This window comes from Convolutriloba macropyga, unplaced genomic scaffold, assembly GCF_964194025.1.
Source record: "Convolutriloba macropyga unplaced genomic scaffold, txConMacr16.3 SCAFFOLD_501, whole genome shotgun sequence".
NCBI lineage: Eukaryota > Metazoa > Xenacoelomorpha > Acoela > Convolutidae > Convolutriloba > Convolutriloba macropyga.
The window spans coordinates 81,895-93,963 of NW_027452231.1; the positions used below are offsets into that span (position 1 = coordinate 81,895).

The 12,069-nt window shown below is 35.1% G+C and overlaps 1 protein-coding gene across 2 annotated transcripts; it reads right to left on the reverse strand.

Moving 5' to 3' along the window:
* Positions 1-924: 924 nt before the first annotated feature.
* On the reverse strand, positions 925-10,525 carry LOC142357314 (uncharacterized). Of its 2 annotated transcripts, XM_075408962.1 has the most exons (4): positions 8,246-10,525; positions 4,710-5,661; positions 1,617-2,222; positions 925-1,292 (listed from the first exon to the last, which is right to left on the reverse strand). In XM_075408962.1, exons 1-4 carry the CDS (start codon positions 10,214-10,216, stop codon positions 1,054-1,056), a joined length of 3,768 nt encoding a protein of 1,255 aa, XP_075265077.1. In that variant the 5' UTR covers positions 10,217-10,525; the 3' UTR covers positions 925-1,053. The 2 variants fall into 2 exon arrangements, with proteins under 2 accessions (XP_075265077.1, XP_075265078.1); XM_075408963.1 differs by lacking the exon at positions 8,246-10,525 and having other exon boundaries at positions 3,798-4,853.
* Between the last annotated feature and the right edge of the window lie 1,544 nt (positions 10,526-12,069).

The window sequence follows — 12,069 nt, forward strand, 5'->3', positions numbered from 1 at the left end:
CTTAATTAAAAACGATTAAAAGATAGAAGCATTGGCAATAGCAAACCTATTTTAGTTGATTCTTTATAGTTTTCATTACTTTGAAATTAATTGTTCTTTTATAACTTTAAAAAGTTTCTGTTCTGTTTCTAACTTTTAAGTTTCTGTTCTTTTTGTCTAATTATTACCAAGCCTTATTATGAACTGGTGAATAACCATTTTTTTGGTGAATTAAGTTTTATTTTGTTTAGTTTCAGATTTATTGTTATTTTGACTTTGTTATTAAGTTTTGTTTTTTAAAACGGACATAAATTTTTTGATGTAATTAATGTTTGTTTTTGTTTGATTTTGCCGTTCGTCTTCGCTCACTTTCTTAATATCGGCATATCTCATCAATCTAACGCTTCATTTTTTATTCCACTGAGCTCTTTGCTTTGGAGGCTATCTTTTTGTTCATACACCAGTTTTTTTGAAAGATACTTGAATTTTTGTGTTTTTCGATCTGTTCCTCATTTGGTTTACAATTATGCCAAAATTGTGGATGACCGAGGTCGGAACCTTATGTGCGATCGCACATTACCGAGCCTCCTTGTTACAATTTAAAACTAAAAGCGCTAAAGTATGCACAAATGAACAGGAGATACAACTGGAATATCGAAAACTTTATACAACAAAATGATGAACAAATAGAACTAGACTACGAAAGGAAACTTGGATTCTTTAAAATTTTATAATGAGAGTTAGATATTTACGGGGAATTTTTGTTCTTCACTTTTTTTCTAATCGTAAACATGATCTAAGATTTTATCAAAATCAGAAACTCAATGATAGTTAAGTTATCTTTCGGAGGACACAAACTTTAACTTCATTGAAAGCTACGTAAAATTTTATGAACAAAGTTTGCTTCGTTATTTGGATAGTAAAAATAATATTGGACAACAAAAGTTTGACAGAAAATTTTTTTGTTCATTTAGAACTAGGAACTTGTCTATACGTTCACTGGAATCAAATTTAATTTTCAGTTTGTAGGATGACACAATGTTTTTTTTATTTTCTTTTTCTATCTCTTCTAATCTATAGATCTAAATCTGTTTGTACAACTGAGCCATCATATTGGTTCAAATGGTTAGAGAAAAATAGTTCTCTGTTCGCGTCGTCTAATCGCAGCAGATATTCAACAACACGCCGGTACCTTTCCTCGAATGGTACCCCCCACTCGTCATTATCTTCAAATTGGAGCAGCAGAAGATGTTTGGGAAGGCCTTCCTCAACTAGTAGCTTCACCAACGCCAGAATGTCTTCAGCTGAATCACCTAGAAAAAGTGTCTGATTTTGTGTTGCAGTAATAGTTTTAAATCATTTTTGACTTTAAAAGTTTTGACTCATTTTTTTTTACGTTTGTTATTAAAATTTTGTTTTCCTTCAATGAGTATTAACCCTTTTATATGCAAAGAAAATGCCAATGACCCCCAGGCTGAGGTGCCAGACGAAAGTTGATATGTCCAGACCGTCCCAGACGGAAAGTGCCTATGTCCTCTATAGTTGAAATATTCATTTCTAATATATATTTGTTGTCACTTGAATATCTCGTAGTCAATGTATCATAATAAAAATGTTTGATGAAAATGATAACATACCTCGATCGATGGGCAGAACTTGCTCACGAGAAGACATTTCCCGTTTGATCAGCGAGATCTCGTAGTTAAGCACATAATTGTATCTCTTCAACACTTTTAAAGCGAGTTTAAGTGCATCAAATTTGCCCATCTGAATTGTTCGGAACAAAATGCTTTCTCTCCATTTTTTGTACTTCTTTATTCTCGATTGTTCACTTTCTCCTCTCTGAAATCCGACGTGCTCCATGAAGAATAGGTCGCTTCTATCTTTGTCAGAAAACCACGCCACAAACTCTGTGCTTGTTTCAAATTTAATAAGTTCAAACGCATTTTTACCTTCAAATTTGCGTAAAAATGTAGACTTTTTTAAGTGCTTGCAATTCAGAATCTCTTTCAAGATTTTTTTGTAGTTGAGGTTCTGCGCGTATAATAAATGCAAGATAGTTGCGTTTGGATAGCCTTTGTTTACTTCAGTTGAGAGTAGGTCACGCTCGTTGAGGAGTTCCAAGCACAACAAAACTGATGTCTCGCTTTCGGAGAGAACGCTCCAGTAAAGCAAATTTAACTTTGGTACTGCTCTGCGGTCAACACTATCCATTAGATCTTTGATCAAAGTTCTGTATTCATCTGCAAAAAAGATGAAAAGTTTTAATTAAAACTAATTTAAGGATTTTGATTATGCATAAAACTGTTACCTATGATGTAAGTCATCTTAGTATCTTGAAACTGAGAAGCAGAAGAAATCTGGATAGAAATTTCAAACTTCAAAATGTAATAAAACTAAAAAGGGTCTGTTAATTCTGCAATGAAAGCTATGGCTCATTTTAAACAAGAATTGGACCAAAAAATCTTTTTTTTTGTTTGCCATTTTTAAACTAAAAAAGAAGATTTTTGAAAGAAGATTTTACAGCAATAAAAAAAATTGATAAAACTAGAAGTTTTGGTTTCAAGGTAATAATTTGTTGCTCTTATGTGCTCGGGTCACCACTTCTTAGTAGTCATACAAGGATCATATATGGTATCATACAAATCATAACGTATTTCCTAGTACGATCCTTGAATGACTACAAAGAAATCATATCTGATCCTGGTATGAATACCAAGAATCATACATCTATTTTTCATAAATTTATAACCATTTATCTCTTTTAAAAATTTCATTCGGCAAGGAATCACTTATGCGATTCCCCGGTATCGATTTGTGATCCGCCAAAAAACCCAAAACGTACAATAACATTTGCAAAGTTGGGCAGGCAATTAAAGAGTAAGTTCAAATAGATAAATAAAGTTCTGATATTCTCTGTAGCCAGCCTATACCTATAAATGCTCATATATAAAAAAAACACTTGAAAAATTTTCGCAGATAACCTCAAATTCGTTTTCTGAATATTTTTGAGTTGGAAAATTGTTCTTTTCGGCCACACAAAGAATCAAATGTGGAATGCAAATGCGATAAAATATTTTATTATGTCCTCTGAATACATTATGCGGGAATTTGTGGAACAATCAGTGTTTTATGTGTCATATATGACCTTGTATGATTTTCGGGAAATTTTTTTGAACATCAAAAGAAAATGAAAGATATACAGTTTTTGAGCTTTGAATTTTTTTGTATGATCCCTGTCTGATTTCTAGGAAATCATATATGATCCTTGTATGTCTACTAAGAAATCATGCAAATCATATTTGACCTTGTATGAATACTAAGAATCATATGTGACCTAGTATGACTACTAAGAATTGTATATGATGAGCAACCCGGGTGCCCTGATTGAGAAGTGAAGACAATTATATGATTTCTGATTGTTTATCTGTTTTTGAACTGGGGTATGAACGGTTATTTAGTTGCAAAAAGAAAGAAATCTTCAGAAAGTTTAGGCAAACGCTTGACTAAAACAAAATATTCTTTCTTCAAGCTCCCGTTAACTACTGGAAAATTTTTTTCGCTTCTTCTGCCAAAGTCCCTGTACAAACTGTTCTAATAAGATGTAATTTAAGTGAGGTATTTTTTTTTAGCAAATTGAGATATTGATTTACTGATCTCAGATCTACAGTAATGAAATATAGAATTTCGTTCAAGCATTTTCTTCATTTTTTCTAAAGTTCAAGTAATTACAATTTTCCTGTTGTGCTGTCTTCATTTTTTCTGCTAACGACTCAGTAGAAAACGATTCTAAGAAAATTCAACTCACACAAACTAACTTTTGTTATCAAAGTCGAGTGGCTGATATGCTGATCTCAGATCCACAGGAATTAAATAAACACTTTGTCCTTTTTTGACTAATTAATGTTGCTTCATCAAAAAAATCCGACAACAATTGAGAAGGCTCAAAAACGTAAAATAGATAATTGATCAAATTTTCTGGTAAAAAAGGAAAGCCCATTTAGCAAACAAATTCTAAATGTGTCCGATGGCCAAAATTTTACCACTTAGCATGCGATAATTTTTTTTCAAAATATAGAGTGCTGACATTATTTTTTTTGGTTGTGATGGACTCATATCAAGTCCCACATGCCACTGAGGCATGATCATGTCCAGCGAGGCGTTAAAACATGATTTAATTACTCGTTTAAAAGAAGCCGTTTGTTTATAATTGGCACAGAGTGATTTCATTTTCCGCTCTTTTTTTGAGTGGCCAATCACAGTTGAGTAGTTCTGAATTGACAGCAAAAATCAGTCAAAATTTTGCATCAAATTTTTTTTATTAATTTTTGCTAAGTGAACCCCGGCTTTCCGTATGTACACCAGTGAGTAGATAGGGGAGCCAAGAATCAGTCGAATTGGCACAGAGCCGAAAGAGAATAAATTGACACTTATAGCCGGATGCTTAAATTTGATTGACCCATCGAATTGAATTAAAGTACACAAAATATAAGAAATGACGTCAGTTTTCGTGGCCTGATTTCATATGGTGTGCAGTCGGGTTGCGCTACACTAGGCCTCTCTATCACTGTAACAAGCCCCCCCTCCCCCCAACCCTGACGGTATGTAGTAGGAAAGGTTGCAATCAAGGATAGAGCTTCGTTCCGCTATTCTGCCATTTTTGAAACCAAAATTTGTTCCGCGCACATTTGGCTCTACTGGCGTCCTCTAAAGATAGATGTGAGTTTTACTTGGAAGTCTTTGACGAGAGAAAAGGTCGTAAAACGCGAAATAAAGTTGTAGCTGGACTGTGGTTGGTTGCCTGTTTACACATTCAATTGTTCCTGTTCTGTCATGAATTAAATGAACGGACATTCGTGTATTCCACCACAGCCATTGAAATATATTCGTGTTTGTTGGCTGTAGCCATAACGTGTCATCAGTTTGCGAACCTATGCTACTGTTTATAAATTGTTCAAACATATAAACATGATTGCTGTTTTTTAATGACAGATACGACAAAAGTTCCTCTTTTGCGATTTGTAACTCGGCTGGGTCAGAACTAAATAAAATTATCCCCACTTCGTATTGCGCTCTAGACACAACCTCAGTCATTGAATTTTTAATTTCTGAACAATTTCCCATGGCATTGATAATAAACAGAACAGACTGGAACTCTGAACCCGAAATGCAGTCAATCTCATATTCTTCTCTGCAATGAACGAACTCACTTGCGCTCCACCTTTTTTTCAGTTTTTCAATAAAGATTTCGTTGGGTTTAGTTTCTGACAGAAGAACGATTAGTCTGTCAATGAAATTGTCACCGAGAAAAGTGCCGCTTCTAATATTTAGCAAATTTTCAATCTTATCAACCTCTGTGACTTCTATCTCTTTCTGAGCAGCAGTGAAGCATCCAGGCATCCTAACGGGTTTCGAAGGAAAGGGAGTAGTTTTGTCAATGTTCTCTGAAATGTTGTTGTTTGTAACTGAGCTAATGTGACTGGCGCTTCGAAACAAAATGTTCAAATCTTCATGATCGAACTGTCTCAGAAACTCTAGGTCCATGTACAAGGAGTCATCTTTCCCAGTTTCAATAAAAGATATCCAACAACATTTAAACTCACTCAATATATCGAACACTCTCATATCATATAAAATAGTGCCAGCTCTAATTTCATCGATCATGACGGCTTGTTTCTTTCTCTATATAGTCAATTTACATTATAATGTGATCGCTAGAGAAATCTAATAATATTGTAAAAAACAAGCTGTGGAAATGCCTTTCAGGCCTTGATTGGGCATTGTTTTTTGACCAATGAAGAAGTTCTTTCCGTGTCCGGACAAAACAGTCCCAGACAAAACAGTACCAGACAAAATAGTCCTAAATTGCAAAATAGTCCCAGACAAAACAGTCCCAGACAAAACAGTCCCGAAAAGCAGACAAAACAGTCCCAGAGAAAATAGTCCCAAATTTTTACAGATTTTGACTCAACGCATTAATTAACGAAAGTTAATTCAACGATTAAGCTAATCCGAATCAAATTATCGACATATTAAAAGTGGACGCAAAACTAGTTGTTGAACTCAATGACAGGTTTGGTTTTAATTGTGCAGCATATAAAAGAGTTCCTCACGATGTTTGGCGTCATAATTCTGACGCAAATTGTTAATATGGAATTCATTCAGACAAACAAGAAATCGGAATTGCTCGTCTTTGAAGGCTATGGCTATATAAGGCACCGACAACTTACAGATGGCGCATCCTCTTGGCGCTGCTGTATTACAAAATGCAATGGCAGAGTCAGGCTACGCAATGACCAAATCGAAGTTATCACAGCCCATAGCCATTTACCTGATCCAGCAGATATTGAAAAGAGGAAATTCCGCTCAGCGTTGAAAGACAGAGCAGCAATGGCTGACGAGACTCCCCGCCAGACAATATTTGCCGCCCAAAAAGACATCAACAGAGAAACAGCAGCCAACATTCCAGCTTACCACTCAAACCAAAGGACAGTTAACAGAACGCGCCAAAAAAATCGTCCACAAATGAGTGAGCCCTCGTCGCTGAGAGGATTTGAGATTCCCGAGTTATTACAAATGGCACATAGTGGTGAGAAATTCATGTATTACGATTCAGGGCCCCAAGATGAAAAAAGGATTATTGTTTTTGCAACTCTGCCAGCCATTGACTTGCTCGAGCAATCGGAGGACTGGTTCTGCGATGGGACATTCTCAACTACAACAATAACTTGGATTTCCGAGAGCATATCAGAATGATGCTTTGCACGGCTTTCTTGCCAGTGAGAGATGTCATTACTGCATTTGAAAAATTGCAGTCAACTTGCCCAGAAGACTGTCAGCCAATTTTCAACTACTTTGAAGACAATTACATCGGCCGATACAACTCTACTGGACAGAGACAGAAACCACGATTTGCGATTGAACGATGGAATTGCTGCGAGCGCATAAAAAAGGGCTATGCCAGAACCAACAACTCCGTCGAGGGCTGGAACAGTAATTTCGTAAAATTGGTCAATACAAAACATCCTTCACTGCCCAAACTGATTGAGAAATTCAAGGATGAACAAAAAAATGCAGAAATAATGGTAGAGAAGATAACAGCTGGCCAGCAAGTAAAGAGGCCAAAGAAAGCAAATTACGCAAAAATTGATGCAAATTTACAAGAACTTGTTCATAAGTACCAGCATCAGAATATGATTGACTTCTTGAGAGGCTGCAGTTATAATATCAAACTCTAACAGTTGTTGTTTTCTCATTGTGATCCTTTATTTTCTGTGATTCAATTCATTCATTTTCTACCAAAATTTTTTAAGTTTAAAAGTAACGCTAGAAGCGATCTGATTATTGCAAAATGTCGATCATGAACTAGCTTTTCATTTTCCCTTCTCTCACGACAACCCATGCCCGGGCTCTCCCGATTTTAACACTTTTCCCAGTTTTTCCCAATTTTCGATCTTATTTAACCTCAATTTTTGATTTTTGCGAAAATATTTTTCCCCACTCGGGCTCGAACCAGCGACCTCCGAATGTGAGCCCAGAGCACTAACTACTGCGCCACGGTGATTTTGATTTTCCGACTTCAAAGCTTTCTTTGAAGATCAAAGCTGCACTTTCTTTTTGATCTGAATTACGAGCGCTTTGAGCGGGACTGTTTTGTCTGTTTTCTTCGGACTATTTTGTCTGGGACTGTTTTGTCTGGGACTATTTTGCAATTTAGGACTCTTTTGTCTGGGACTGTTCTGTCTGGGACTGTTTTGTCTGTTCACCAGTTCTTTCACTTTAGCCATGGAAGCCATTTTTTATTCACATTCTCTATTTAGAAAAAACAAACAGTCTTAGATCAGCACTTTTATTCAACTTCTTGGTTCTGTATTATCCGAGCTGATAAGAGTTAAATATTGATACGTGACAAAAATCATGAGGTTGAGCTGATCGTAATCGAGACCTTGCTACCATTGAGTATATGCTACCTAATCCGAGTAATAGAGCTAACATTGCTACTATTTGTAAGTGTTCACTCGTTTTTGTGAGTAACAATGATTGTCGCTTATTAACCTGGCCAGATTTAGATATCAACAAAAACAGATTTTTTTGCTTTTGCAAATCAACCTTTTCTATATCTATAATTTAAAACCTGCAATTTCTATTAACTTAGAACTCCTGATAACATAAAAACATTAGACACAACCTGGAATATAATACTTTCTATTTCAATCCTGTCCATTGTTTGTTCCGTTTCCCTAATTTAATAAATTGACTATGTTACATTTTTCATATTTGCTACAAAAGAGTATAGATCTCCGAGCCTCAATCCAACGAGAATAATTTCATTTTCCAGCTTTCGGCTGCAGCATTTATCGAGTGTTTTTTTCAGATACTTTTCGAATAAAATTTTCTCTTCACTGTAAATAAAATAAATTTTTTTAAAACTCTCAGAATAAGCCAATTCTTCGCATTTGGCAAGAAGCAAGGTTGTTTTTCCACTTCCAGGCTGACCTGTGATTATCAAGTGAGTTTTTGTGCTGTCAAATAAAATTCGATGTTGCTGCGGACTCAAAATTAGGTTGGAACAAATTTCGTATCTGCGTGTGAGCAATTCGCTGGAGCTATCATTTTTTTCTGTTTTCTGGAACCATTTTTTCCAAGAAGCGAAAAAACGTTGGTCTACTTCTAAAGCTCTGGAATCATTGTTACCGGACTTCATCTTGAAAGTGTTGTTCAAGCTCGAAAACGAAAGCAGTGAGCAGAAATATTCGAACAGTCGATTCTCTGCTGAAATTTCATTGTTAAAGAACTGTGGTAACAAGTAATCGCATTTTATTAGTTCAAATTGTTCAGATAAACCAACCAGCCTCAAATTAGAACTAATTTTATCATCTTCGACGAGAAAGAACAAACAAGTACATAATTGTTTCTTATTCTGCTGCTTCATTAAGTTTTCCAAATCTCGGCAGATAATTTCAAAATCGAGCACAAACGCACTAAATTTTACATCGGGCAAAAACATAATAAATTTCAAGCATTTTTTGATTAAATCAACAGGTTCTTCGTAATTTTGTCCTTTATTTTTCAGGAAAGACTTGGAGAATGAGTACAAAATCATTTGGGCTTGTGGAATTGTTTTCTCTAACAACTGCTTAAATTTATTTTGAATAGCAGTTTTCGGCTGTTGAGAATTTTGTGCCATTCCAACCTCAATTGCGACAATATGCTGCATGCCAACGTACAACCAATCAATTTCGAATTGTTGAGGTGCAAAACAATCCAGATCCAATAAAGTTTTCAAAAAATTACTCGAAAAACTCTTCAAGAAAATCCCTTTGGGTTCTCCGAGTTGAGTGATTAGTTTCTGGGAAAAACGTCTTACCTCTCCTAGATAGCCCGAATAATCACAGAAATTACCCAGTTCACCGTCCGCCTTGTAGGCGTATAACATGTTATCTTCAATTTGGTTAAAATCTGGGATAAATTGTACTTTTTTATGGCGATCAGGAAAATAAAATTCAAAAAGTTGAACTATTTTATCAACTTCTCCAAATGTCACTGGCTCACTTGAGAAAAGATTTAAAGGGTTGCTGTTCAGATGGTAAAATTCTTCGTCCATATTTTTAACACAGTGTGAAATTAGTTTCTGAATCATTTCTGTTTGATGGGTTTTCGCCTTTACAGAATTCGAAAGCCTTCGCTCAAGTCCCTTTTCACCAACGAAATCAAAATTCAGCCGAAGATTTTTGCAAGTGGTTTTAGTTTTTGACTTCAATTTGTCATATTCAGAACTCTTTTTCACTTTGGCCTTAAAACTAAAAATAAAGTGAACATCAATTTCGTTGAAATGGCCGTCCGATTGTTCTTTTAATTGTTGAATGACATCGTCTAAGCACTGCAGTTGATCTAGAGTTGAAGCTGTCACCTGACGAACGGATTCGTCTTTTGAGAGATCACTGACATTTTTTACTATTATCACCTTGTCGAAATGAGGCGCAGGAATAAACATGCAACCATGGGATGACACCTCCGGGTTGACTTCGCTGGCAGATGTGCCCGGGGTATTTTTGGGAACTGCAGTGACCTGGAGACGTTTGCAGACAGCCAACCCATGCAAATTCAAACGAACCAGTGTTCGTACTGTCTTGCTGTTCCCGAATATAAAATTAGTTGAGGGATTTAGCAATTGTAAATCTTTGGGTGCGCTTGGGAGCACAACTAATTCATTCGAAAGTCTATCCAATATGTCCATGAAAATGAAAAAAAAACGAAATTAATTGTTCAACCAAGAGGGTCGACGTTTCAAAATTTAAATTTAGGCAATCAGTTAATTAATCCTGGACAAAAAGTATAAAAGACGAGAAAAACAATGAAAAAAAATCCAGTCTGCAAAAACAGCGATTTTGTCTTTTCGTTTCAGAACAAGCTACGGCTATACAAGAGCAACAGAAGCAATAATAACAGCTGTAATATTTATCGAGAACAAAATTAGATACGAAAAAATTAATATAAATTATTGCAAATTATTGTTAAGTTATTACAAAGTTATTTGAGGCGTCTCTTGCGCTTTTTGTTATGACTACCACTCGTATAAGCAAGCAAGTTAACAAACTTAAAACGACTTTATAATAGAAAATAAACATAATAAAATAGCATTTGTAAAGTATTCTTTCGAGCGAAAAACAAACGGTGATAGCTAGAACATTTTTTCTGCACGTGGCTTGAAATAAACTCTCTGCGTTTATAAAAGATGATAGCCTACAAAGCTTTGTAAAATGTACGAGGGGTGAAGAAAAAGTAAAAAAAAATAGCATGTGCAAATACTAATAGGATGATGTCAGAATTAATGTTTCCCGTGTTGAGAGTAAGCGACGAAACGGAGGCAAGAAGCGTTGTTTTTAGTCGGCTGTTTTAGGTTCGATCTGTTTTTTTACTGGCGCTTTCATGGATGTTTTATATGGGAAGTGTCGGTTATGATTGTTTATACCCTAATCAAAAAACAAAAGAAAATTGATGAAATTTTTCAAAATTATTGAATTATTTATAAACATTAAAAAATATTTTCTGGAAAATAATGCAAAATTTATTAAAATTTATAAAAATTTGTTGGACTATTGTCTAATGTTTTTATTTTTTCAAAATTTTTCTGAAATTCCCGCTAATGCTCAACGACATTTTACTTCAAAACCTAATTATGGAACCATTCGAAAATTATTGATAATTTATAAAAATTTATTTAAATTTTTAGAAAGTTGTGGATTATTTATAAATATTTATACTCTAGAAAATAATAGAAAATTGCTTGATTTTGTCGACAACAATTGTGAATAGGTTGATAAGTAATAAAAAAATCATTCATAACATAAGCCTTAAATGCCTCCAACCTTTTGATATATCAACATAGCCGGTCTCGTTTAAGGAGTCGTTGATTATCATCGTTTTTCGTCAAGCTGCCGAGACCAATCAGTTGATAAACTATTTCATTCCGATTAGCATCCCCTTATATTTTAGCTCTAAATCTTTGAAAATATAGAAAAAGTATCCTACTCCAGATGAGTAAGGTAAAAAAAAATCATTAACAATTATGTTTAACGAGTTGTCGGACGAAAGTTTCAAATTCTTTACTAATTGTAGCTTGGGTGGGAGGGGCTAAAGCTTCGTGATGAATAATTAGAAAAAACCGTACAGATAGATTTCGAAGAAAAACTTTAAATTTTCTCATGAAGAATTATGAAAAAGAATGAGATCAATTCTGTTTTGGCCAGTTAGTGTTTTTATGCCAAAATTAAAGTTTGTGTTTTTATATAGCACCCTACTTTGTAATACAAAACAGAGCCTAGAAGCGTAAAATTTATATGTCTACTTATCTTGGAGGGGTGGTGTAGAATAGATCCAAAGAATGAAAACCAACGCTTCTTACTTTTGTGTTTTTGACGCGACGAAGGTTGACGTTCCCAGGTCGAGGTGGCCAGACCGAATGTAGCTCTGATCATACCATCTTTGAGCGCACACATGATCCCGGTGCGCTCGAATTACATGGTCTGGAGAAGGCTTCGAGCGCACTTTTGTCTGGACAATGGTCTGGAACTTGCCTGATCAGAGGTC